Source organism: Arvicanthis niloticus, chromosome 27 (assembly GCF_011762505.2).
Source record: "Arvicanthis niloticus isolate mArvNil1 chromosome 27, mArvNil1.pat.X, whole genome shotgun sequence".
Classification (NCBI taxonomy): Eukaryota; Metazoa; Chordata; class Mammalia; order Rodentia; family Muridae; genus Arvicanthis; species Arvicanthis niloticus.
The window spans coordinates 26766722-26790989 of NC_133435.1; the positions used below are offsets into that span (position 1 = coordinate 26766722).

Sequence of the window (24268 nt, forward strand, 5' to 3'; positions counted from 1 at the left end):
CCTTGTCCACTGACTGTGCACCAGCAGGGGCTCCTTTCTCTGCTCAGGGTCAAAGGTCTGGAATGCTAAGATAACCACAAAGATGAAACTGACTAATACTTTTGTATGAGATACCTGAAGGAAAGAAGGTGAATGACTTAGCCAAGACCACGCAGCCACTACTTAGAACCTACAACGGGGGCTGCTACCTAAGCTGTAGTCTACTAATGGCACCCATTGCCTTTGAAGGTTAGCTTTCTTCCTTATATTAACCAAAGGCCATTGGAGGAGAAGATGGAGTAAAATTTTCATATTTCTTCCAAAGGCCCAGAAAGGCAGGAGAGGATACAGTTTGTTAAACTTACGCTGGCAAACTTGGTTATCATCTAGGTAATGCCCAGGGAAGCAAGTGGTGCTACAGGTACCAATGTGGGTCAGAACCAGACCAGTATCACAAGAGGAGCAGGAGAAAGGTCCTCCATTCTGACAGCTTCTGCATGAGGAATGGCATCCTAGAGGGAAAAGAGACTCGAGTAAAAACTATGAACCCAGATAGTCTTTTTGCGATGTTTATGCTAGCCTGCCATGGTCTAGACTCACGTAGAAAACAAACCCCTGGTTACGTTTGTGCAGGGATAGCTTAGATTAACTGAGGCTGGACAATGTACCCTAAATGTAGGCAGCATCAGTGCACGGGCTGAGCGGAGGCCGTGGGCTGACTACAAAGGGGACTGGAAGCCGAGCTCCAGTACTCGTGTCTGCCTCTCAACTGGAGATGCAGTGTAAGCAGCTGTCTGAGGTTCAGGACAGCCTGAGTTCCCAGGTATTCCACCGCAGCAGTAAGAAAACTACTAAGGCACTGCCAAAGCAACATGTGGAAAAGAAGACTGCAAACACAGTACAGAGCCAGGCTGCATCCCTGCTGGAGACTCCTGGCCTCCTTTGTCTCCGAGGAACCGAAACCTTCCCTGATATTATAGGGACTTCATCAGCAGCCCCCCTCCCACTGCCCTGCGTCCAGGACTTACTTACTTTTACAAGTGCCTCTCTCTTTATAGTGTCCAGGAGGGCATTCTGGAACGCAGTGATCTCCAAGCAGCAGGTGGCGGGCATGCTGGCAATTTAGGCAGACACTACCAGTGTCTTGGAGATTGGCCACACAGTGCTGGCACAGAGGGTGGCAGTCTGGAAGGGGGGGGAGAGAAAGAAGCAAGCACTGATGTTCACAAGCTAAAGTCTAGTCAACACACCACATGGCAGAGGGGTTTCCGATTACCACAGCCACAGCTCAGCCATCCAGACAGGAGCCCATAGGCAGCAGCACCCTAGCAAAGGAGAGGCTGGGGACTTGTACAAATCTGTGGGCTTGAGGTTCTGAAGTAAATGGTTTTAGTAAATGCTAGGTCCAGCACAGCAATTGAGTTTTCGTTTCTTTCCAATTGAAAGACCTTCAAGTACTAGGGCTTTGTGTGATAGATACTTGGCATGAGAGAGAGAAATGTCAGACCAACAGAAACAGTAAGAGCATTATCCGTAACTTCTCCCCTAAGCAGCAAGAGCCCTCGTGTGTCCCCACCACAGTGCAGGCTCTCGAGCCTGCCACAGGACTCTTCCACATGGCCTCCAGAGCTGGCACTCCATAGTCAGCCTTTGAAATAGGGAGAGGGAGCTCCATAGATAATCGGACCGAGTGGCCTGCTCATCTCAGTCTTTAACTGAAGATAGAATTATAACAAAAGCTGTGCGTGGGGAAAAAAATCATTTCCACGACCTGATAGATGGTTCTGGCAGCTCTGTCGTACCAGCTGTGATTAAAGCCATAAAACAAATTACCTTTTGCAGCCAGCACCTTCTTGTCCTCACTTATACAAGCGTCATCCTTTGATACAGAGCTCAATTGGGTTCAGTTTCTAGTGTGGCCTAACACCCCCTCTAACACTCCCTCTGCTCTGCCTTCAAGTGGTAATTACCCTCAAAGCCTCATTCATCATCCTTCATCTCCATAGCAGAAGAAACGTGAAACACCCACCAAAATGAAAACAGTTGACAGGTAGACAGGAAGAAAGGACTCTGGTTTTAGGGCTGTTCCATGTTCCCCATGGGACTCTAAGCACTTTGTATCTGTTCCTGCCCTACCAGGGCTCAGATGTCTTGTTTCATCTCCTGACGTGACAGGTCAAGACAGTGATTTGGGTCACAGTTGCTCTTTTAAAAAAAACCCATGTCAGCTACACAGATTGCATCCATGATCCCTGCTCAAACAGATCTGACTCCGGTACTTTTGCAGAAATGTTAGCTGTTGCTTTAATTGTTGATTGCCTACAAATAGTCTCAGCTCAGGAAGCACATCTCATTCCCACCCCTACACTCCAACCAGCATGAGACTATTGCCCTAGAAACCCACTACTGCTGCCCCAGAAATTAAGTCAAAGTATCCTCTTCAAAAATGCTGGCTCTCCTACCATCACACAAACCAAGAAACCTCACCTCTCTCTGACCTTGGGGGTTTCAAATAGCAGGCAGCCTTTCACCAATACTAGAGACAATTCATGACATCCTAGTAGCCAAATGAATCCTTATTACAACCTTTCAGTACATCGTAAAAGAAATAGTGACTTCACTAAAAGAAATATGAGTTGGGTGGTGGTGGCACAGGCCTTTAATTCCAGCAATCAGGAGGCAGAGATAGGCAGATCTCTGTGAGTTCGAGACCAAGCTGGTCTCTAGAGCAAGTTACAAGACAGCCAAGGCTACACACAGAAACCCTGTCTCAAAAACAAAACAAAACAAAACAAACCACCAACAACAACACCCCCCCCAAAAAAAAACAAACAAGAAAGGAAACAAAAAACACCAAAAAAACAAAACCAAAAAGGAACAGAAAGATGAGAAGGCTGCTATTTCCTGACCCCCTTTACTGTGTATGAGTCCCATAATGCCAAGCACCTTGTTCTCATCCTTTGCCTTCCTCACAGGGTAGGCACATAGCCCTACAGGTGTGCCTGAAGAAGTTGAAATGCCTCAGAAAAAAAAAAAAAAAAAAAAAAAAAAAAACCAAACCGGTCAATGAAGGTAGTGTTCTCTGAAGATAGAAGGCCAGGAAACATTCACTCCCCAGTAAAGGACTCATTGGCCCAGGTGCCATGAGCTTGTCCTCAAGGCAAGTATGGGCAGAACACCCCAGGTTTGGGCACGCGTGGACAAGATTTGCAGGGGTTCCGTTGGGAGAACAGTTACAACTGACTGATGCTTTTTCTACCAGAGTCATGAAAGAGAACAATCACCATGGTGACACTTTGAGGAGAAAGTAGGCAGGTCTCTAGAGTAGTCTAAGGGTATAATAAATAGGTATTTATGGATTTGTCTGATCTTGGGGATCTCTGCAAGCTGTTTGCATGCTAGACAAAATGTGTATCTATTACATTCTCCAGCTGGGGCTGGGCTATGAACGATCCTCTTTGCTCCTTCAGCAGCTACCCTGAAACTCTCTATTCCTTCCAAGAAACCACCACACCACGCCCAAGTGCTGTGGTCGACTTCACTCAGTCCATACACACCTTGCCCTCCATGAGTTCAGCTGTGAACATCTCTCCTTTCTCATTTCTGTTTCACTTTCTACCTCATGGAATTCCTCACTGACATGCTGGACTCTGTCCCCAGTGTTCTCCCCGACCCCTTCACTCTATCCTTGATCCAACTCCTAAACACAACACATGCTACATCTGGCCCTTAGAGGACTTCTGTACAAACACCAGGGCTCCTGTCTCTCCCTGTCCGTCTGTTACTACCTTGATTGCAAAACGCCCTTCACAGGCTTGTGTATTTGAACGCTCAGTTGATGGTAATGACTTTGGGGTGGTGGGACCTTCAGGAAGTAGGACCTAGCTGGAGAAAGTGGTCTGCTGGGTTAGGGAGAAGCAGGCCCTGAGGTTGCAGTTTAGTCTGGCTTTAGCCTCATTTTATCTGAGTACCCTGATATGAGCCAGTCTCCACTGTCTCCCACTACCTACTGTGGCGCTTTCTCCACCGTAATGAATGGTGTCCCCTAAGACTGCAAGCCAAAGTAAAACCCTTCCTCCCTTGACTTGCTTCTTTATCAGATCTGTGATTAGAGAAAAAAGTAATTAACACAGCACTCTGTTTCCTTCCCTTCCTAACACCTTGCCTCAATATATTCTGTTCCAGTCTCTACAAGTCTGTCTTGAAAACGTACTCTTGGAGGATTCTTCCTTATCCTGCCAGAAATCCCACAACATGCAGCACCCCTGACCAGCCTGACTCCTTGAAGCACTCTCAGGACCCTTAGCACAGTTTATCCCAGCCTTACATCGGTTGGGTCCTCTTTCTATACCTCCAACTGACAGGTAAACATAGGAATTCATCCTAATCCTTGCGATGGCTAATCTTGATTGCCAACTTGAGACCTAGAGCCATACCTCTAGGATGCTCTAGGGCAGTGGTTCTCAATCTTCTTAATGCTGAGACCCTTTAAGATAATTTGTCATGTTGCGGTGACCCCCAAACATAAAGTTTGTTGCTACTTCATAATTCTAATTTTCCTACTGTTATGAATCAGTGTTTTCCAATGGTCTTGAGTGACCTCTATGAAAGGGTCATACAACCCCCAAAGGGCCCCAGAACTGGCCTAGAAACTGTTGTTTCTAGAAAGAAATGCAGAGAGAAAACGAATCTTGAATGTGGGTTGCACCATGCAAATGGGCTGCAATCATAAGCTCAATAAAAAAGGGGGAAGTTAGCTGAGTATCCGCGTTCATCTTTCTTTGTCCCTTGCACAGAGACATCTTTGTCATCGATACTTCACATTTTTGTTGCCATCCCTTCCCCCACAGAGCTTTCCCTTCCATGCCTTTCTCTGGTACGAGGTCAGTGTTCTCCCTACACTCCAAAAGAAACCCTTCCGCCCTTAAGTTGCTTCTTTTCAGCTATTTGATTACAGTAAAGAGTAACAAATACAACTTTTGATAACTTCTATCCTCTTAACCAAGTCTGTAGAACCCTCAAGGCAAACATGGCTGGTTTTGTGCATACAGATACCAGAAGCCAGTAGAAAGGGCTCAAGACTGCAGGCTGCAATCACTCAGGGCCTCTGTTTGCTTCTATAGCTCCTTGTTAAAGCAGCCATAAGAAGGCATCCATCAACCCATGACAGATCACATGGCATGATAGAGTGAATACCCAGAGGCAAAGAAGAAATCAATAAATGACATTTGAAAATATAAAAGTCAACCATGAGTTGCCCAGAGTTTCACATTCATACAAGTTGGATCACAACTCTCTGCCTACACAGGAGATTTTAACTATTTCTGTTTGAAAAGTTGGACTTTCCGACTCTTTTTGTTCACTGCCTATATTTATTCTATTCAAAAAGTCACATTGAATAGTCAATGCTGTGAATATCTCCATTCCAGAACCACATCTGAGAGACTTCCTTCATTAATCCCTTCAACCAAGCCTTCCTCCTGCTTCTGTCAGACACTAGCCCCAACAAAACACCACTTAAATAAATATGCGGTAGAATCCTGTTGTGAATCACTGTTGGTTGACTGATTTTTATTAAACCAAGGAAAAAAAGAATAATAAATTTCTAAAAATCTAGGAAACAGCTTTCTCTCTTCCAGAGGCTTGAAGTCAAAATCTTTCTGGGAATAATTCCTTGGGAGACCTCAGAATGACGGATAACCCAGGAAGGAGGCCAGACACCAGAGCAACAAGGGCCTGAGGATCAATATGCGTGTTCTGACTTCCATCCAGAGAAGTATAGTACCCTAGGGCAGATACAGAGCTCTGGATGACAGGCTACAAGTGGCCAGTCCCACCGGGCACCACCTGTGAGCAGGCTTCACACTCCAGCCTGAGAGCTGTAGTCATCTACATAGAAGAGGGTCTCCGAAGTGTTCAAAAGAGATTTGGGGATTTTATTCCTCTCACAGAAAAGCAATCTATGGAATAGGATATAAAAAACAATTTTTCAAAATATAATAAAAACCAAGTCACATTAGGAATGCTTCTCAGAGTTCATGATTGCTAATGTTGACATTGTTCTCTCTATTATGCTTTTTCTACACAGCCTTCCACGTGTAGATTTTACATGGATGAGATCATATGAAATGTGGACACCCAGCACTTTTCATTCAGCCCCGCCATCATTTCTACATGTCATTAGGGGCGTTCTGTCAACACTATTTTTAAGGACAACATAACATCACAGCTTTAAGTGATGGAGCAACATAGAAGGTCATTTTTATTACAGGGTGGACATTTGTCTCCACTCTTCTACTTAAGGCTACAATGAAAAGCTTTGTGCATAAATCTGTCTGCATTCCTGATCATTTTCAAAGGACAACATTAAAAGGCATAAATATAATATCATTACAGCTTAGATCTGTGCCTCTGAGGAGGCAGAGTGCACCATCCCACCCCGTGCCCCTGATAAACGAGGGAACCGAGATGGGATGGATGCACACATGCCAGACCTGGATGAACCAACACGTTTACCACTGCAGATATGAAAAACAGTGCATCACAAATTCTTCTCTAGAAAGTTCACATCATTTGTGTTTCTGTGAGACATTTGAGTCTGTTTTGACATAACTTTGCCAGTGTTACAAATATATACATATAAATTTGATACACACACACACACACACACACACACACGGCTCAGTGGTTAAGATCATGAGTTCAATTCCCAGCACCCATATGGCAGCTCATGACCATCAATAATGGGATCTGATGTTGCCTTCTGGTATGCGAGCATAAATGCAGACAAAAGCCTAGCACAAGCACAAGGAATTTCATATTAGTGAGTGGCAATGTTGAGGTCTACTTTGAGAAGAAAGAAAAACCTGACTAATGTATGACCAGGAAAGACATTTTGAAAAACGTTAGTTTCTCACAACACCTTTAAAATGGATTCAATTTGGGTCGGTTCAACTATCAGGTAATTCCTATGTGGTTTCTGGATGAAAAAAAAAAGATTATTGAACAAAATTACTACAAGGGACAGACAGTGTGATGGTTGAGTGGGTGGAGATACTTGCTACTAAGCCTGACAACTTGAATTCAAGCCTGGGACCTACTGGGTAGAAGGAGAGAACTGAATCCCACAAATTGTTTTCTGGCCTCAGTGTGCTCGCTGTGACGCACCTGCCCATGGACACACAGCATAAGTGAATAAGTGTGATCCTCTCTCAAGTCCTGGCTCCAGGATGGCTGCAAGAGAAAACAACAGTTCTGCCCGAGGGCCCAGACTACATGCTGCCAGTTAGCTGCAGGAACCACACTCCGTGTGTACCTAAGAATACAGCTATGAAGATGTTCTTCATTCAGAATAGATGGAAGCCTCTGCCTCCAGGAACACTTCTGAAGAAAGTGCCTTAATGTCCTGTGCTTCCTACGCTCCATCACTGCGTGTGCTCTGCTGTCCCTGTGCTTCCTAAGCTCCATCACTGTGTGTGCTCTGCTGTCCCTGTGCTTCCTAAGCTCCATCACTGTGTGTGCTCTGCTATCCATAGCAAGAAGATCGGGGATCAACCACACAGAACCTGCAAAGACCAAAACCTCCGTGTGATTTAGACCTGCTTGCGCTGCCTGCTGACTTCCACCAAAGCCTGTGGAAAAGATGCAACTTCCTTATTGGTTACAGTCTGAGCTAATGAAGACAGACATATCCTGAGGGTCCGCCAAACATGTCCATTATACAATCTAAAGAAATTTAAAGGTAGCAGGAGTCTCCTTTCCAGGCCCTACAGGAGACGACTGTGTAAACTGCGGTGACACTGGTCACTCGTCTCTTCATGTATTGTATTCCATTCCATGCATTCTAAGAACTGATCTGATTTGGAGGAGGCTCTTGATTCTCCTTGGTAGGTGATAGCCAACTGACAAACAGTGATTCTGACTCTCACTGTACAGATACTGTAGGAATACATCCAGCCAGAAGGGACACCCTTAAAATGCCAGTATCCTTAGATAGATCAACAAACCCCAGAATGAAGTCCCCTGCAATGTTCCTCATCTCCCTTTCCCCCTGTGTTCCTGGTATATCTAAAGCGGTTCCTCAGGACGCTCCAGTGGAAGCTTCAGCGGCTGCCTCTCAATCTTTCCTGGTACCGCAGTTACTAAGATAGGGACCTGAATTTCCAACCAACCAATCTGACAGTCTCGGTGAGGAGTGTCATCCTATCCTAAAGCTCAAGGCACTCACAGCTCTTTTTCCTGCCTACAATCAAAATACCGGAGGTTGAACTCAAATATGCATAAGTGATGTGTGCACACACGGATTGCTTAAGCAGTGCCTATTGCCGGAAGCTGCCTTTCAGGTTCCTCCCACTGCCACTCAGTAAGTAAATTCTTCCTTGCCACTGCTTCAATTACAGTGCAGGGTCTTTAAATGTAACATTCATTAAGGTTGACAAGGAGGTAAGTGAGCCTGGAGATACATTTATGCTCAGCCTGCTTCAGATCACCAGGGTGTAATGCACATGTGTGTGGCGTGCAGCAGGCAGATGGGATTCCAGTTGTTTGTATATGTGCCACCTTGTTAATACAGTGAACTCACACTTGGAGCAAGCAAATTAATAAACATTACAGGGAAGTCGGGAGACAGAGAACTAGCTCCAGATAAAATAAATACATTTCTTGTTTTAAGCACTAGAAGATTCTATTTGTTTTCTAAATAGACACAGCATGTGGACATGCTCAAAATTTAAACAAATCAAAAATTAATATTTGAACTCAGCAGCTGCAGCATCCTCCAGTATGTCACCATGCAGCTGTGAGGAAATCGCATGTGGTCATCACTGTGTGATGTCTTCTCCAAATCAAAGGCTCTGCTTCAAAGATCAGTGAGGATTACCCATGTTCATGATGGATGGCGGCACACACTGGTGAAATGTCTTATTTCTCATCTTTGGAAGAAAGATAAGAAAGCTTAAAGATGTTCAAGACAACATACTCTATTAAAGAAATGGTCTGAACATCGATTTTATGGGGAAATGGCCCTTTTAGCTGATAAATAATGATCTATAAAGACAAATTCAGACATACAGGGAGATTTTTAATATTATCCCACTGGTTGATTAGGTTCTTAATGCCACTACAGTCAAGGCATTTGGAAGTAGTTAAAGTAATCAACACTTGTAGCTCTTCTCTACCAGGTAAAAGAGAGATGATGCCATGCAAAAACTCCAGGCCTTTTATAAGTGTAGGATTCAGTACTGTAAACCCAGTCAAAAGCCTGTGGCTGGGAGGGTCATGTGCTGTAGTGCAGAGCCTACGAGGACTAGTTTGCTAAAAGGTCTTCTTCAACTGCCTTCTAAATACCATGTTAAATCCAAAGACGTGTGCTGTGCCCAATCAGAGATGCTTCTTACTGTAGGGAGTGGTGGTAACTGCTGAGACTCAAGACTGAAAGCACTGCGACTATGGATAGTGGAGTGCTCAGCCCTAAATGGAATAAACACATCACCCCCTTCAACACCTGCTGAGCATCCTGGAAAAGGGAGTGGAAAAACTGTAAGGGCCAGAGAACAAAAAGATGCGGAACAGAAAGACAAAGACGTCTTCTCGACAAAACGGCACTGCATTCGTGAACACGGTGCAGCTGTCGTTATCAGAACAAATTTGGCACAAGCCTGGGCCCCTCACCATTTCATCATGCATGTGGGGTGCATGAGGCTTTACCCCGTCCTGGAGGACTACAAACACTTAAAGGCTGTTGGGAGAACAGGTGTCATTCCTTCAGTGGTGCAGTCACTTATGGTTTTACTCTCTCAAATAACCTCCTACTTAGGTTTGGAGAGGAACACTAATTAAACCCAGTGGGTCACACATTGAAAAGGAAGCCATGAATTAGAAGAGGACTTGAGAAGGAGGCTCCAGCAGGAAGAGGAGGCTGAGAGAGGAGAGTGAGGGCAGAATGCTTGAAAACGACAGCAATGCATTGTACGGATGGATGAAAAACAACGACAAAAAAAAAAAAGAGGATAGGATTTGAACTCTGATTCCACTGTTAGGAGCTCAGAGTTCAACTTGTGAAATCAGCACAAAAGAAATTAGAACAATCTGTGAGTGGCAGAGGAGAAAGAAGCAACCCAGTCCTTTGCCTTTTATTATTACTTTGGGCTCAGCCCTCCCAAAAGTGCTTAAAATCATGTCCTTTTTTTCCCCCTCAGAGAGTCAAATTAGTACAAAAGCCATAAAACAAACAAAGCAAAACCAATGGACAAAAACAAGCAAATAAAACTTCCCTATCCAATGCCTTTGGCTACTGCTTTAGTGTGAAAGCAACCAAACAGAACCCACAACAGACTGACCTTAAGTTGACAGGACAGTGGTTTCTACCCAGTATTGACCAATTTACTATTGGGAAGGCTGCTACTGGGGTCAAGGGATCATTGTGAAGACTGAGGAAGTTGGATAAAGTGATTGGCAATGCCACAGTTCTCACTTGGGGTGAAAGGTGGCTCCTGTTGTAGACAAGTAGCATGGGTACTGCCTGGGCTCATATATCTTGGCACTGGGCATCCAACTTGATTTAGCTCCAGTTAGAAGAGTTAGTTAGAAGAATGACTTTCTTCTGTTGGAGTTTAAGGCAAGTCAGTGGGCCATGAGGCCATCAGGAAAGTGTATAGGAAGCAGAACAGGAGTGGGAAATTCCCTGGAGATGCTCATGACAGGATGATGAGCAAACCATAGGCACCAGGAAGGATGCAGAAGATACAGGAACATTAGACAGAAATGAAGTTAGTTTTGTTTCATGCAGAAATGGTGAAGAGAGGCCCCCAGAGCACCTTTTTTATATAGGTCATACAATGTGGGTGCTTAGCTGATATCTCAAAGTGATGCCTACTGAAGACATCCCTGTAAAGGACAGACTACACAACAGATTGCCTGCACAAAGGAGGGGAGCATTGTGGAATGGAGAGAATACACAATTAGTATGATGGAACCTCAACACTCACACAGGGATCCAAGGAAAACACAGGCCTTGGAAATCAGGAGAAGGACATCAGTGTGGGAGGCGATGGGAACCCTTATAACATTTTGGTCTTCGATTATTTTAGAAGCCAAAGCTGATCTTTACAGATTGACCCTAATCTTGGGAAGAAGTGGGAAAGATACTATAGGGGTGTACGAGGTTATCATGTGGGAGAAGTAAGCTTGGGGATTTGCAAAAGGAAAAGAGACAAGAAAACATAATGTAGGGCCAGCACACAGCTAGAATGTGTTGGGAATGGGTATCACTCAATGGATCTCAATTGTGCTGATTACAAAATGATTCATGGACAAAGAAAAGGTCATGAGAAGAAAGAAAAATAGGGTGTGGTATGAAGACTGGGTTTCTTTGGAGCTTCCTCAGTGCAGAGTTCCTACGGGTTGAGAGAAGTGAGAGTCTTTCACACTTGGAACAGAATCCAAGGAGGGAGAGGGAAAGTGGGGGAGGGAGACAGAAGAGGGGCAGACAGAGAGACAGAGCAAGGGAGAGCCGATTGAGCAGTAAAGATAAGAATACAGTAAAGGAGGGGGTGGAGTTCAGGGGGAGCTCAGAAGGGGCCATGAGAAAAGGGTCAGAGAAATGAATGGCTGGAGCAGTCAGCTCAAGGAGGGATGAGTGGCAGGCAGGAAGGGTTTGTTTGTGTTTTATTTGGATGTTGTTATTCCTCCAAACAAAAGGAGAAAGTGGAGTTGTGACTGGGCTCTCATGCCAATGGGATTTGAGTGGAGGAAGATATTTACAGGAGTGGGAGATTGTGTGGACAAAATCTCAAGGACATCAGAAAGAGGTAAAGTAAGCGACTGCCAAGAAGCGCAGAGCAGGTTGTATGTTAAGGACACACAGGGCTGGGCCATCACAAGCCCATCTCCTTGGGCGCAAAGCCTGGGTGCATCAGTTACCAGCTGTGAAATCCGGTGATCCCAGTTTCTTGGCTGGTGAAATGGAGGGGCCACTAACCATGCACCCGACCCGCCTGCAGTGACTTAAGTGATGAGTAATTCTAAAAACTTTTTGTGTTGCGGGCCCAAGCACAACCAGCGTCCATGCTGAAGATGACATTGGTTTAAAAGAATGTCAGTACTTTTGCTCATTGCGAGTCAAAGAGATTTTCAAGTGTGAAGAAAAACTGGCCCGATGCAGCCATAGGACACGGCTGCCTTGAGTTCTGAGAGTGTCACCATACCTAAGTTCAGCTGTGCCATGTAAACGCAGAGCCACAAAAGCCCTGTCTGCATTTTTGGATCTGACCTTCCTGGGCAGCAGCAACAATGGCCTCAATAAAAGCCTGTGGTTGACACTTAAAGGTCCTTCTGTCTTTACCACAGCGGGTAGGGAGTTGTTTAGGTTGAAGGTGAAGAAGGTACACTGCAATACACGTTCCTTTTTCCCCTCCTTTTCTATTTTCTTTTTCTTTCTTTCCTGTTTTTTTAAAACTTGGGAGTCCTCGATTTAAGCATAGAGGACATCCTTCTTATGGAAAGGATGAAAGACAGGAAAGGCCTTGAAGTGTTCAATCATTGTTCTGCGGACCCTGTGGTCTCTTGAATAAGAGCGGAAATTGAGAGAACAAGGAGGAGACAATCACTGAAAGCTCCAGAAAGAGATTGGATATACAGTTCATACTTCAAGCAACAGGAGATCAGCTGGCACGATGAGAAATGAGGAAAGAAAGGGCATTGCAAAAGAAGGAGATAAGGGAACTAAAAAAGCAGGCGTTAAAAAAAAAAAAAAAAAAAAACAGAAGGCATGAGGAAATTGAAAATATACAGAGATAGAAGAGCTGGGCCAGATGAAATGAAGAGGCAGGCCAAGAAGATGAGATAAACACAGAATACGGATCAGACTAAGAAAAAAAGCTCCCCGATCACGTCTCTGTGGAACAGGAAGGGGCAGGACTAGACCCTCAGAGCCGGAGTCCAGCCATTTGCTTTTCTCAGCATTTCTCAAGCATGAGCTATACACTGGTCAAACTGACACTGCATGATGCCTTTATTTCCAAATCCAAATCAAGTGAAATGTTCTAGTCATTACAGCTCTGCAGTAAGCTTTGATACATTCACCCAGTGAGAAGATAAAATACTTACAAAATTATAAATCCATAAACATGCCATTTTTATTATTAGTGACAAAAGCATATTTAGTCATAGCTGTAGACTCGTAACTCATATTTAACCTGCTAGATAAACTATCTCCTGCTTTTCATCAGCTGCCACGGCAGGAAAATAGCCAATGTCAGTGAATGGCATTTAACCACTAAAAGTGACAAACAGATTGTTCTAATAGTGTCAACACATAGAAATGTATGTGCCACCTAAGAGAAAATGCACCTAGTGGCTACCACTATAAAAACCATCCAAGTGCGTATACATTTTAAAAGATTAGGGTCGATGTGGATTGATATAGATTATTAAAACAGCATGGGTTAGTGTTTTTCTTTACCCTTTATTTAGTTAGCTGGGACACACTGTAGAGTAGGGGGCGGGGCACCCAAGGGAGTGTAATCAGCTCCCTCCGGGTTCACAGAAGCACAGTGTGTTTAAGAATGCCTCTCTAAGCTCCCTCATCATCATAAGCATCCCTGCCAGTTCATCTTCTGATCCACTAGCCAGAAACCAGGTGGTGGCTCATTCTGGAAGGTGCTTGCTTTCCAAGCAAGAAGATCAGAGTTTGATTGTTAGATGCCTGATTAAAAAAAAAAAAAAACCGCCATGCATGGTGGCATACACTTAGGAGAAGTGGTCAGTCCATCTAGCTGAATCAGTGAGTCCAAGGTCCAGGGAGAGACTCTGCTTCAAAAGTGTGGTAAAGGGAGATTGAGAAAGACACCTGACATCAACCTCTGGCCTCCACATGATCATGTGTATGTCAATATACATGTACACAAGTGGATGCCAAGCAGACAGATACTGCACATGTGCAGAAGCACAAACTGTCAGATAGGGAGCTGGGGAGATGCTCCATCAGTGATACATTTATCTCACACACATGAGGATCTGAGTTCAACCCCTAGAAGACCAGGCATGCTATAGTATGCACGCCTAGCCTAGTGCTGGAGAGAGAGAGACAGAAAGATCCCTGGGAGTCACTCTTTAACCATCTACCCTAATTGATGATTTTCTGGCCAGTGAGATATTCTGTCTCAAAGGAGGTGGATGTGGGTGGTGTTCTTGAAGACAACACCTGAGGATATCCTCTAGTCTCTCTAGATATACATGAACATATGTGTGTACTTGCATTGCTCACACTCAAACACTAAAAACACACACCCATATATACACACAAACCAAGCAAGCAAACAACGGCAACAATGCTTGTTCCTAAGTCCCTACTGTGTGTGCTCAGCCACACTCGGCATTGTGGAGTTTAACACATGACAAAGTGATTATGAAATCCCAGTCTCCAAATTCAGTTCTTGGCTCTATCATTCTTGTTTAGTCTTATTTAGCTCTCTTGCAGTTCAGTTTGTTTATATGTAAAACAAGGATTGAATTACTGCCTCCCTTGAAGATCACATGGATGCTAAATGGCAAAACCACGTCGGAAGCAATCAGGCCAGCGTTCTTCACATACATCCTCCGGAGTATCACCTGTTATTAGATGCCCATACAGATCATGTGCAGGGAGCGTGAGTTAGTCAGCACCAAGTAAGTGGGAGAAACGATCTGTGTGCAGGCAAATTACAGTGTGGAAGATGCCAGGGGGAGGCTTCAGGAAGGAAAAGACTGAGCCAGGGACTGAGGAACTATGGGTAGGAATTTGATGATCAAAATAAGACGGCAAACACTGAGCCACTATGCATTGAAAGTCTCTGCCTTTTTGTTATCATCATCTCAGGACCAGCTCACCTCCAAGTGACAGAAGCTGCTGCAAAAGAGAACCTCCCCACTCCTGTCTGTGTCTGAGTGTGGGGGCATGGGACTCTTTCCCAACTCAAACCCTCAAACAGTACTTAGTGCTGCAGCTGTATCAGCTCCTTCCAGAATGCAGATCTGGACATGCCTACACTGGCACCAGAAATGTGGGCCCGACTTTCAGAAATGTTAGCAATAGTCGGAGAAAACTACAGGAATAACTCCAACAGAATTGAGAAGGTATTGACTGTATTAATGACTTGGAAGGAAAATATTAACAGCAGCACTCTTGAAAAAGGAAGTGGTGGCAAGGTCTGATTGTTGTGTTGATTCTGCTATCTAGCCACAGAAAATGGACAGAAGGAAGAGAGGGAAGGAAGAAGGGAGGGAGGGAAGAAGAAGGCAGAAGAAAGGAAGGAACGGAGGGAGGAAGGGGGAAAGGAGGGGAGGGGAGGAGAAGGGAGACAACGCAGAGCCAATCTGAAATCTATGTACAGGTAAATAGTCTCATTTTATTTTAGTAGTTGACAATGAATTACTTAAAATATTAACACCAGCTATCAGTTGAGAACTTCCCCCAAGAGAGTTCTTGCAACCACTGGCAACTTCTGTAAGACAATATAAACCAGGCAGGAATGGGTGCTCAGTCAGACGGCTGGAAAATGTCACTCAGCCCTTGTTATCATAAGGACTTATATCCATGAGCTTCTGAAACGTCTGCAACAATGAACGTTGCTTAATTTTACTTAACCCAAACTCGAGGCTAAAAATGATACATATTTAATTTTCCAAATTTTTGGCCAAGAGTCTTTGCTGCATTTAACAGCTATAACTACCATCAGACTTAAACTTTATACAATATAAAAATGCCCAGAGAAGTATTTATTTGATAGTTTGTACTTTCGTTTATGCTCTTGAGACAAATTGGAGGATGTTAACCAGCATTTAACACATCACCACATAAGCAATGATCAAGTTCTTTCTCCCCAGAGTTCCACCGTGCCAGCGAGCCAGCCACCTGTCCTCAGCACCTTCACTGTCAATTTTCTCATCTTTACTCAGAAGGGCGAGCATGGCCATTCTGTCTGCACTCACAAAGCCCAGGGCATAGTTTTTTCTCAGACATCTGCACTGGGCTATTTCCCCCTGACGGCTTTATCTGTGCTTTCTTCTTCATCTCACCCTCTTCTGTGAACAGGAGAAAGCTTTTAGCTTGAAGAGACATATAGAGGAAGCACCTCAGGCCTTGGAAATTTTTGATAATGTTGAGATATGCAGGGGAAAAAAATCCATGAAGAAACCCTTGGTTTTCCATAGTGTGTTGCCATGTCTATACGAGGCTGATGGGCTCCTGCTTCTCAGCCCACTTCATCTGCTTTTGCTGAAAACCTGTCCTAAAGCTTCCAACTATCTATTTGCTTTGACAGACTGGGAGGGGGAATCCCCCACATATGACATCTTTGTAAGTGAGAACACAGTGAGGTGATTGGACCTGTTCCCAGGATGTGTTTATTCTTGTCTGTGTGATAGATTAAGTGGAATTTTCTTTTTGAACAGCTAAGTGCAATTTAGAGGTCTTGGGTGGTGATCTTGGGCACAGCTCAGATAGGGAATAAATCCCATGAGTAAATCCTGGCCCTCTGGAAGGTGCTCACATACCAGAGAGGGCAGAGAGGGTCCTTCTCTTTGGGGCCCCCAAGGACACTTCCAAAGACAGTTTGTATAGTAGGGGTGTGTGTCAGACTGTTTGGTGTGACTCCACGTGGCTCCTTACCATCTTCCTGCGTTCAGATCAAGGTACCTAAAAAATTCCATAACATTTACTATGAACTAAAGCATCATTTCAATGTGAAAAACCAAAAATCTAGGGCCTGCAGTTCAGGATAATAGTAAGCAGGACATGAGCTGGTAGCTATCCTATTAGCCTCTTCTGGGACAGTACCCCAGATGTCCAACTATCACAAGTCTAACATGTCCACATGTAGGGGTCACCTTCAATGCCTCTTAGAACGTACTCCCATCCTGGGCTTACATCTATGACCTGAAATCTGGACACCATGTGAATCTCCCACTCCCCGACCACAATGGCAAGAGAACAGTTTCTGTTTCTCCATTAAATTAAACCACATGAAATTGTCCCTCTTGGGTCATTTTTGCTGACTAATACCAAACAGCCATAGACCAATCTAATATATCATTTACATCCTGTGAGTCCAAGACCCTTCCCTCCCCTTTGCTCTTGGCTTGAGAACTCCTCTGGGTTCCTGCAATTATCTAAGACTGGTCATTCTGCCCTCATATCAACTTCTTCCAAGCCATTTTCTGTACTCTTTCTCTTCACAACAACCATGACAGCTCCTGCTGAAAAACTTTCAGTCATGCTTGTAATCCCAGCCCTCAGAGGGTTGAGGCAGGAAAACTATCATGGTTTCCAAGCCAACCTGGGCTACAGAGTAAGACCTCCCTGTCCCCATCCTCCAGAGAAAGTGGTCTCAAGAGGGCAGGCATCTCACAGCAAGGAGAAGCTCCAAGAACCCATGGGGACCTTAATCTTGGACTTGTAACTTCCACAGCAGTGAGAAAATCCATTTCTGTTGTTAAAGTCTCCCAGTCTCTGATTTTACTATAGTAGCCTTGGCAAACAAATGTACCATCCTTTACTAAGCTACACTTCTTAGATGCAACACATCTTCATCTCTATCCTCAAAGCCTGCACAGGCCAGCCTGGTAAGTAACAGGGGTTCACTAAACACTGGATGAAACAGAAAATAAAAAAATTTGTAAGAGTATCAGGAATCATCTAGAACGTCATACATTTAGTGACAAGGCAAACTTCTACATGACCACATTTTTCTGTTGCTTTTCTATTTGAAATATATTTATTCCAGTCCCTATGCAAAAAAGTATTTTTTATCCTTGGGTGATGACTATTTGATTTAAAATAATAAATACACACAATTTCATGAGGCCTGTTCTGAGACTTCCAAAGTCACTGAGTCAAGTCCTATGATTCTCTATTCTAATGGTTCCTATATTGGCCTTAAAAAAAATTAATGCAGTCCTTAATCATCTAATTTACTTTCAAAGAGTGTTCTGGACTTTGGCTAGAAGAGAGCTCATTAACTATTAAAACTTTCAAATCTCCTTATATAAACATTTATTTATAAAATATGTCATAGGATAAAAGTTTTAGGATCCATATAGACAACAGACTGGAATAAAAGATCTACCATGATAGGTACAGTACATATCCTACCTTTAATGTTAACCCTAAGCCAGTTCCTCTCCAACCTAGACAATCGCCCACTGCTTGTAGGCCATACATAATATACCTTTAGTCAAGACTCAGCTCTCCCAAAACGCTCATAGGGCCCAAGATTCAGCCTCAACATTTACCTGCAAATCAGGATTTCTGGTTCCTCCTTAAATTCCCCAACCTGTTCCTGTAGTTTATTTCAGTGCCAGCCATGTTCTCCAATCTTGTTGGATGACTCATTGCCCACATAGGACCCATACTCTGCTTTCCTGGTTTGCTTCCTGGTAGAAACACATACCCTTCCTCTAACTCAACCATTTCTGATCCACATGAAGGAAAGTAGGTTTCTCTGACCCTGTGAAGCCTTCTGATCTTGATCTTCTCCTCCAGCCCTCACTGGACTCGTACAGCCCTTATGACCTGCAGGTATTTCATTTAGCACACGATCTATTTGTACCATTTGTTAATTGTGTCCTCAGTTCATCCCCTTAAGTAGCCTTAAATGCCTCTCTGCTTCCTCATAACAGCAACAAAGTAACCATGCACTAATAGTTTTACTACATACTATCAGTGTGGTTTGGACCTTAAGGGCTCAGTCCCCAGGGTAATGATATTGTTTGAGGTGGCAGAAGCTTTGGAAACCTGTCTGGAATTCACTGGGTCACCAGTGGGAAACCAGCGGAACTACAGGACTCTGTCTCTCCTTTTAACTTCCTGTTCTGTAACATAGACTTTTTCATACAGGTGTGCTTCTTTCACGATATGACACAGTTGAGAGGAGGGGCCTTAACCAGACTGAGCTACAGCTAGTGATAGGGGCCTGAACCTTCTGAATTCTGAGCTAAAGGAACTATTTTTTTATATATACATTAGCTGCATCTGGTATTTTGCTATAATTACACAAAGCTGACTAATGCACATGTCAGGAACCTCTTAGTTTTCATGCAAGCAGCTTACACAACTTACACACCTTAACGTGAGGCTCAGCAGTTAAACTCAGGTCTTCCATCTGTAATAGCCAACACCTGCCATCTACAGACATTCCTCTGGGAGGAGACACTGATGTTATCAGTGGGTTTGGATGGAGCATAGTGTCTTGTGTATGCTAGAGGGGCTTTACCACCGAGCTACTCTCTAGCCAGCTCTCTGACTAGACTCAAACCTCGATGCTGAACTTCAGCTCACAGTTGCTGTGACTCAGATTTAGCTCTGAACTCATCATTATTCCAATGCAACCTGCACTTGGGAGTTTTCAGTCTTCTTAGCTGATAGTGTCTAATAGCTAACCTTACGACTGCTTACAAAATAAAACAGGCCTCTGGCAAGACACTTGCACCAACCAGACACATTGAGAACATAGACAATGACTTACTATGTCCCAAAATTAAACAAATTGACAATTATTGGTGCTGTCCAGAGTTATCTTGCCTGCTGGACACTAGTGGATTCAAAAATAGGCATTTTGATGTTGTTATGTGAATGGCCAGGTAGGTCACAGATAATGTGCTATTCTAACGTTATTGACATTTCAAGTCCTTCCTATGTCTCTCCCTGTGTCCCTCCCTTCTATGTCTCTCTTCTTTTTTGGATTCTAAAATGAGGAAAGGAAAAAAATCATGTCCTGAGGAAACTTCTCCACTTTTAGCTTAATCTCCCTAAAATTTTGTGCCTGGGTGAAGGGTCCCATCAAAGAGCAGAGGGCAAACAAATGTCCTGAAAATGCATTTTGTTATCCTAAAATGTAGACAAAAGGATTCTAATCATTACTTCATTCTCCATTAATATGAGATTCTAATTTTCTTCCAGGACTTATAGTAACATTATTAAATTTGCATCTGAAGCTACATGTGAGGGCACATATCTGTAGTCCTCACCTTTGGGAGATGAGGGCAGGAAGACCAGGAGATCAAGGCCATTCTCAATTATAAAGCAGATTGATCCTAGTCTGTGTGTGAAGATTAATCTTCATTGCCAATTTGACTGAATCACCATGGAAACACATCACTAGATGTGTTTTTGAGGGTGTTTTCAGGGGATAGTGAATAAGGAAGGAAGATACACCCTTGTGACCTACCAGCTGTGTCAAATTCCTGCACCATACTTTTGTGTTTATGAAGGGCTGTGGGCTCAAACTGTGAGCCAAAATACTCTTTCTTTCTTAAATCACTTTTGTATTTTATCACAATAATAAGAAAAGTAACAAACACACTGGGCTAAAGGAGACCCTATCTCATTTTAAAACAAACAAACAAAAAACAAAAACAAACAAGCAAACCCACTTACATGCAAATCATCATTTACCAACTGTTTGAGGGAATGTTGTGAAATTAGTTCCTGGACAAGAGACAGGCACCTACTGGAAAAAAAAGTGTTTGCCAAATAGACCAGCACCAACACCGTTTTGCCTGATATGAAGTCTCTGGGAGCTGCCCCAGAATTCCTTAGAAGCACAGAGAGGCACCGCTTACCAGCACAGTACCCGACAAGGTTCAGGAATTGCTCGTTCTTGCAGCTGGTCTTACAACGCCCACTGGCAAGAGTAAGGTGAGGGTGGCAGGAGACACAGTCTGACTCCAGAGGCCCATGGCACTGCCTGCAGGACGGGTGACACTCTGTGGACAAGGACAGAAGCCAGGAGGAGAATTAGCAATTCAGTATGCAAATGCATGGCAGTCATTTCGTGCACCCCACAAATCTCTACTTCTGGTCACCTGCTAAAGACTTCTCAGCAAGCCTGCCATGTGCTTAGACTGGACCCAGAGACTGCATTTCCTGAATCAAAAAGAATATTGTCCACAAATGTAACAGAGAATTTAGAGCTATAATAATCTGAACCATGAGTCACCCATTCCAGAGGGGCATCCCCATGTAGGTGAGGAGGAAATTCAAAGCCAAGCTTGGCAAGTATATCCTATTCCAAACTGAGAGGGAGAGGGAGACGACAGAGAGGGAGACGGAGACAGAGAGGGAGAGAGACAGAGACAAACATACAGGGAGAGATAGAGAAGAACAGAGACAGAGAAACAAAGAGAGACAGAGAGACAGAGAAACAGAAACAGACAGAAAGGACAAAGATAGGGAGAGAGGCGGGAAGCAAAGAGAAGAGGAAGAGTTTTGCTTCTCAGAAACTTGTGGCAGACAAGCAGGGAACCACATAAAGCTGGCACATGAAGCTGAGCATCCCCACCAGAGTGAGTTACCAGCCAGCCTCTACCTCCAGGCCTCATCTTGGATCCTTTTATCAGTTTAATCAGAAATACTTAATTAACTACAGAGAACAGAAAAACAGTCGTCCTTCTGGAGGTTATCATGAGCTGCATCTGAAGTTCAAAGCCTTAGACAAAATTATGCCAAAGTTATGTCTTCCTCAGAAAACCCACCGAATTCAAAGAGAAGTACAGTAGTGTGAGAAGCCAGGTAAGACTCTGTAAAAAGAATGCAATAAAGATCCAGACAGGGAGGACAACCAGGCAGGTCTTGGCTGCAACTGGCCCAGGCTGCCAAGGCAGGTGGCTGGAGACCTATGTGTTCCTAGCCAGGAAGAAGAGATCTAAGCCCGTCTGGTGTCAGGAGAGAGATGGGGGGTTGGGATGGGGTGGGGAGATGGGGGTGGCACAGGGTGGGGAGGACAGGTGTTATAGAGAGCTTGCTGACACCAATATACTCCCTCTTGGAACAGGGCTGGCAGAAGAGCAAAGACACAGATTCCAACCCAAGCCAAGCGCCTCTCTCTTCTGGCAAGGGGCCAGAGGGAGGTAAGATATTTTAAAAAGAGGGTGTGGGGGATGAGAAAAGCAACTGCTGATTAGAGGCACTAGATCAGTGTGCATTCCTGAGACTCTGAGAACCAGCCAGAAGATGCTGGCATTCCGAGGATGCTAGCATTCCTAGAATAATTCTACCACCCAGATCTGCCTGCTTTCTAGAATGTCTACAGTAACTCATGTGCCCTGCTTCTGGTGGGGCCATCTATCCACTGACAGGAAAGAAGAGGGGCTGTGTAAAATCTCCTTTAAATAGTTTACACACAAGAACCACAGGGGCCTGGATAAAGGCTTCTCAAGCTAGAGGACTTCTTCAAAGGCACAGCTGAGGACAAAGCAAGCAGCTACCCTGCAGAGTTGATGGGCGGTTTAAAGTAAAGCCCCAGGGGCCCTGAGATTAAAAGGTATTTGTGGAAAAGAAGAAATTTTCAGAATGAAAATAACATCTATATCCAGTCATCTATATTTAAATTAACTCTTTATTTCCTCTTTGTAGTTCAGGCCAAACAAATCTAATACATGCCCATTAAAAAAAAATTCTGGGGATGGAGAGATCACTCAGTAGTTAAGAGCACTGGCTTCTCTTTCAGAGGTCCTGTGTTTGATGCCCCGCATCTACACGGCAGCTAACTGTTGTCTGTAACTCCAGTTCCAGGGGATCCAATTCCCTCTTCTGGACACTAAGCACACACTTGGTGCACAAACAAAACACTCATTCAATAAGATAACTTAAAATACTTATGTTTACTACATGTTTTATAACTCCTGAAATACATGGGCTCTGAATAAGGTTTTCTATTATCAAATAGCCTCAAACATCTATTTTTAGAAGCAAAAATAGACTTCTGAGAGAATGTATTTGTCTTTTCGACCCTGCAGATAAAAGAAATAGCACCACCATTGGGCGCTTAAGTTTTACTATTTCTCCAGTTCCGATAAAATGCTTTACTAATCTGAACTTGTAATTTCAGAAATGTCTGTTATGAAATGTAGAGGAGCTCTTAAATTGGGAAGACGCCCCAAAGAAGGAACTGAATACTTTCTCTCTCTCTCTCTCTCTCTCTCTCTCTCTCTCTCTCTCTCTCTCTCTCTCTCTTCTGGTACCAAGAGAAGCAAGGCTGAGAACTGTCATTAACTGTATCTTGTGCCTACCCCTCCAGGCACACTACCAAAACTGGTCCCCAAGTCACCACCACCAAGCCATTCTATTTCTGAACCCCCACCCTCCCTGCCCCAACAAACTGAGCACTCCTGCTTTATCAAACAGAGAAGGCAGTGAGGTTTCCAAGAACCTTGTAGGTTCTCTTTAGGACTTCTGGAATATTCTCAAGAAAAGGCAACTGGCTTGGAGGAAGGCTAACTAAATGATACTGTCATACTGTGAGGAGCTCAACTAGGTATGAGAATTAACTTCATAAATGGATGAGGGGCATGGCAGAATTCTTGATCTCCCCAAATCACTGTGTTTAACATATATACATATGTATATGTGTATATGTATATGCACATATACATATACAATACATATGCATACACACATATATTAGGATGCAAATAGCTGAAGATGACTGAGACCTTAATACCTGGACTAGTAACTAGACAATGGATTCTTATAGAAGATGCCAAGAGGCTAAGCACATTGTTGACAGAATTGCTATTTTCTCTAGAATGCTGCCATTCACAGAACATTAGTTGGCATGAATAAAATGTTACAGAAACTTAAACAAGCACCTTCTCTTTGTATATTCTTTAATCTTTATTTATAAGCAGCTAACTCTGCATTGATAAGCAACTAACTTTGTGTTGTCTAGAGCTGTTAAGTTTAAGTGGCAATAGATAACAAGAGCAGAAGAACCTCATTGAGAGAAAGTGAAGGTGCTCTGGAGTGAGTCTGTCTCAATCCTGCATCTCAAATCCTGATTTGAAAAGTAATGGGGATTACAAGACCAACAAACGAATGGACAAACAAAACACAACAAATCCAGACAGCGCAGTGTGCAGAGCAGAATGGCATGAAAAGTACATAAACACACACAGTGCTCACTATGATTCCTGATAACACGGGGATTTATATAGGACAATATTTGGAGACAATATAAGAAGGCACAGCCCTAATGTGTTCACAGTTACTGGACAGCAGAGATAGAGGATGCCTCAAAGGAGCATTTCACTATGCTAACAGAGTGACTGCTTTTGAGTTGTGGGATCTCTACTCTCAATTTTTCCTTCAAAGTCTGAACTTTCAGATCTGGTACACTGAGCACAGACTCCTGAGCTAACTACAAAAATTCAACCTTAACTTTACATACAGCAATAGTAACAGAGAGCTATGTTGAACTAAATTCTGGACCTTATACAATGTAAACGTTTTATTTACCCTATGAGAGAAGGTCTCTAC

At 43.7% G+C, this 24268-nt stretch overlaps 1 protein-coding gene across 3 annotated transcripts in view; it reads right to left on the reverse strand.

Annotated features, from left to right (window-relative positions):
- The window catches only part of Fras1 (Fraser extracellular matrix complex subunit 1), a 400677-nt gene that overhangs the window by 143778 nt on the left and 232631 nt on the right, over positions 1-24268 (reverse strand). For all 3 annotated transcript variants that reach the window (XM_076926449.1, XM_076926448.1, XM_076926450.1), the window contains exons 20-22: positions 20575-20718; positions 1012-1164; positions 345-491 (exon numbers count right to left, since the gene is read on the reverse strand). In XM_076926449.1, the coding sequence (XP_076782564.1) occupies positions 345-491; positions 1012-1164; positions 20575-20718 (444 nt within the window). The remainder of the gene's footprint in view (positions 1-344; positions 492-1011; positions 1165-20574; positions 20719-24268) is intronic.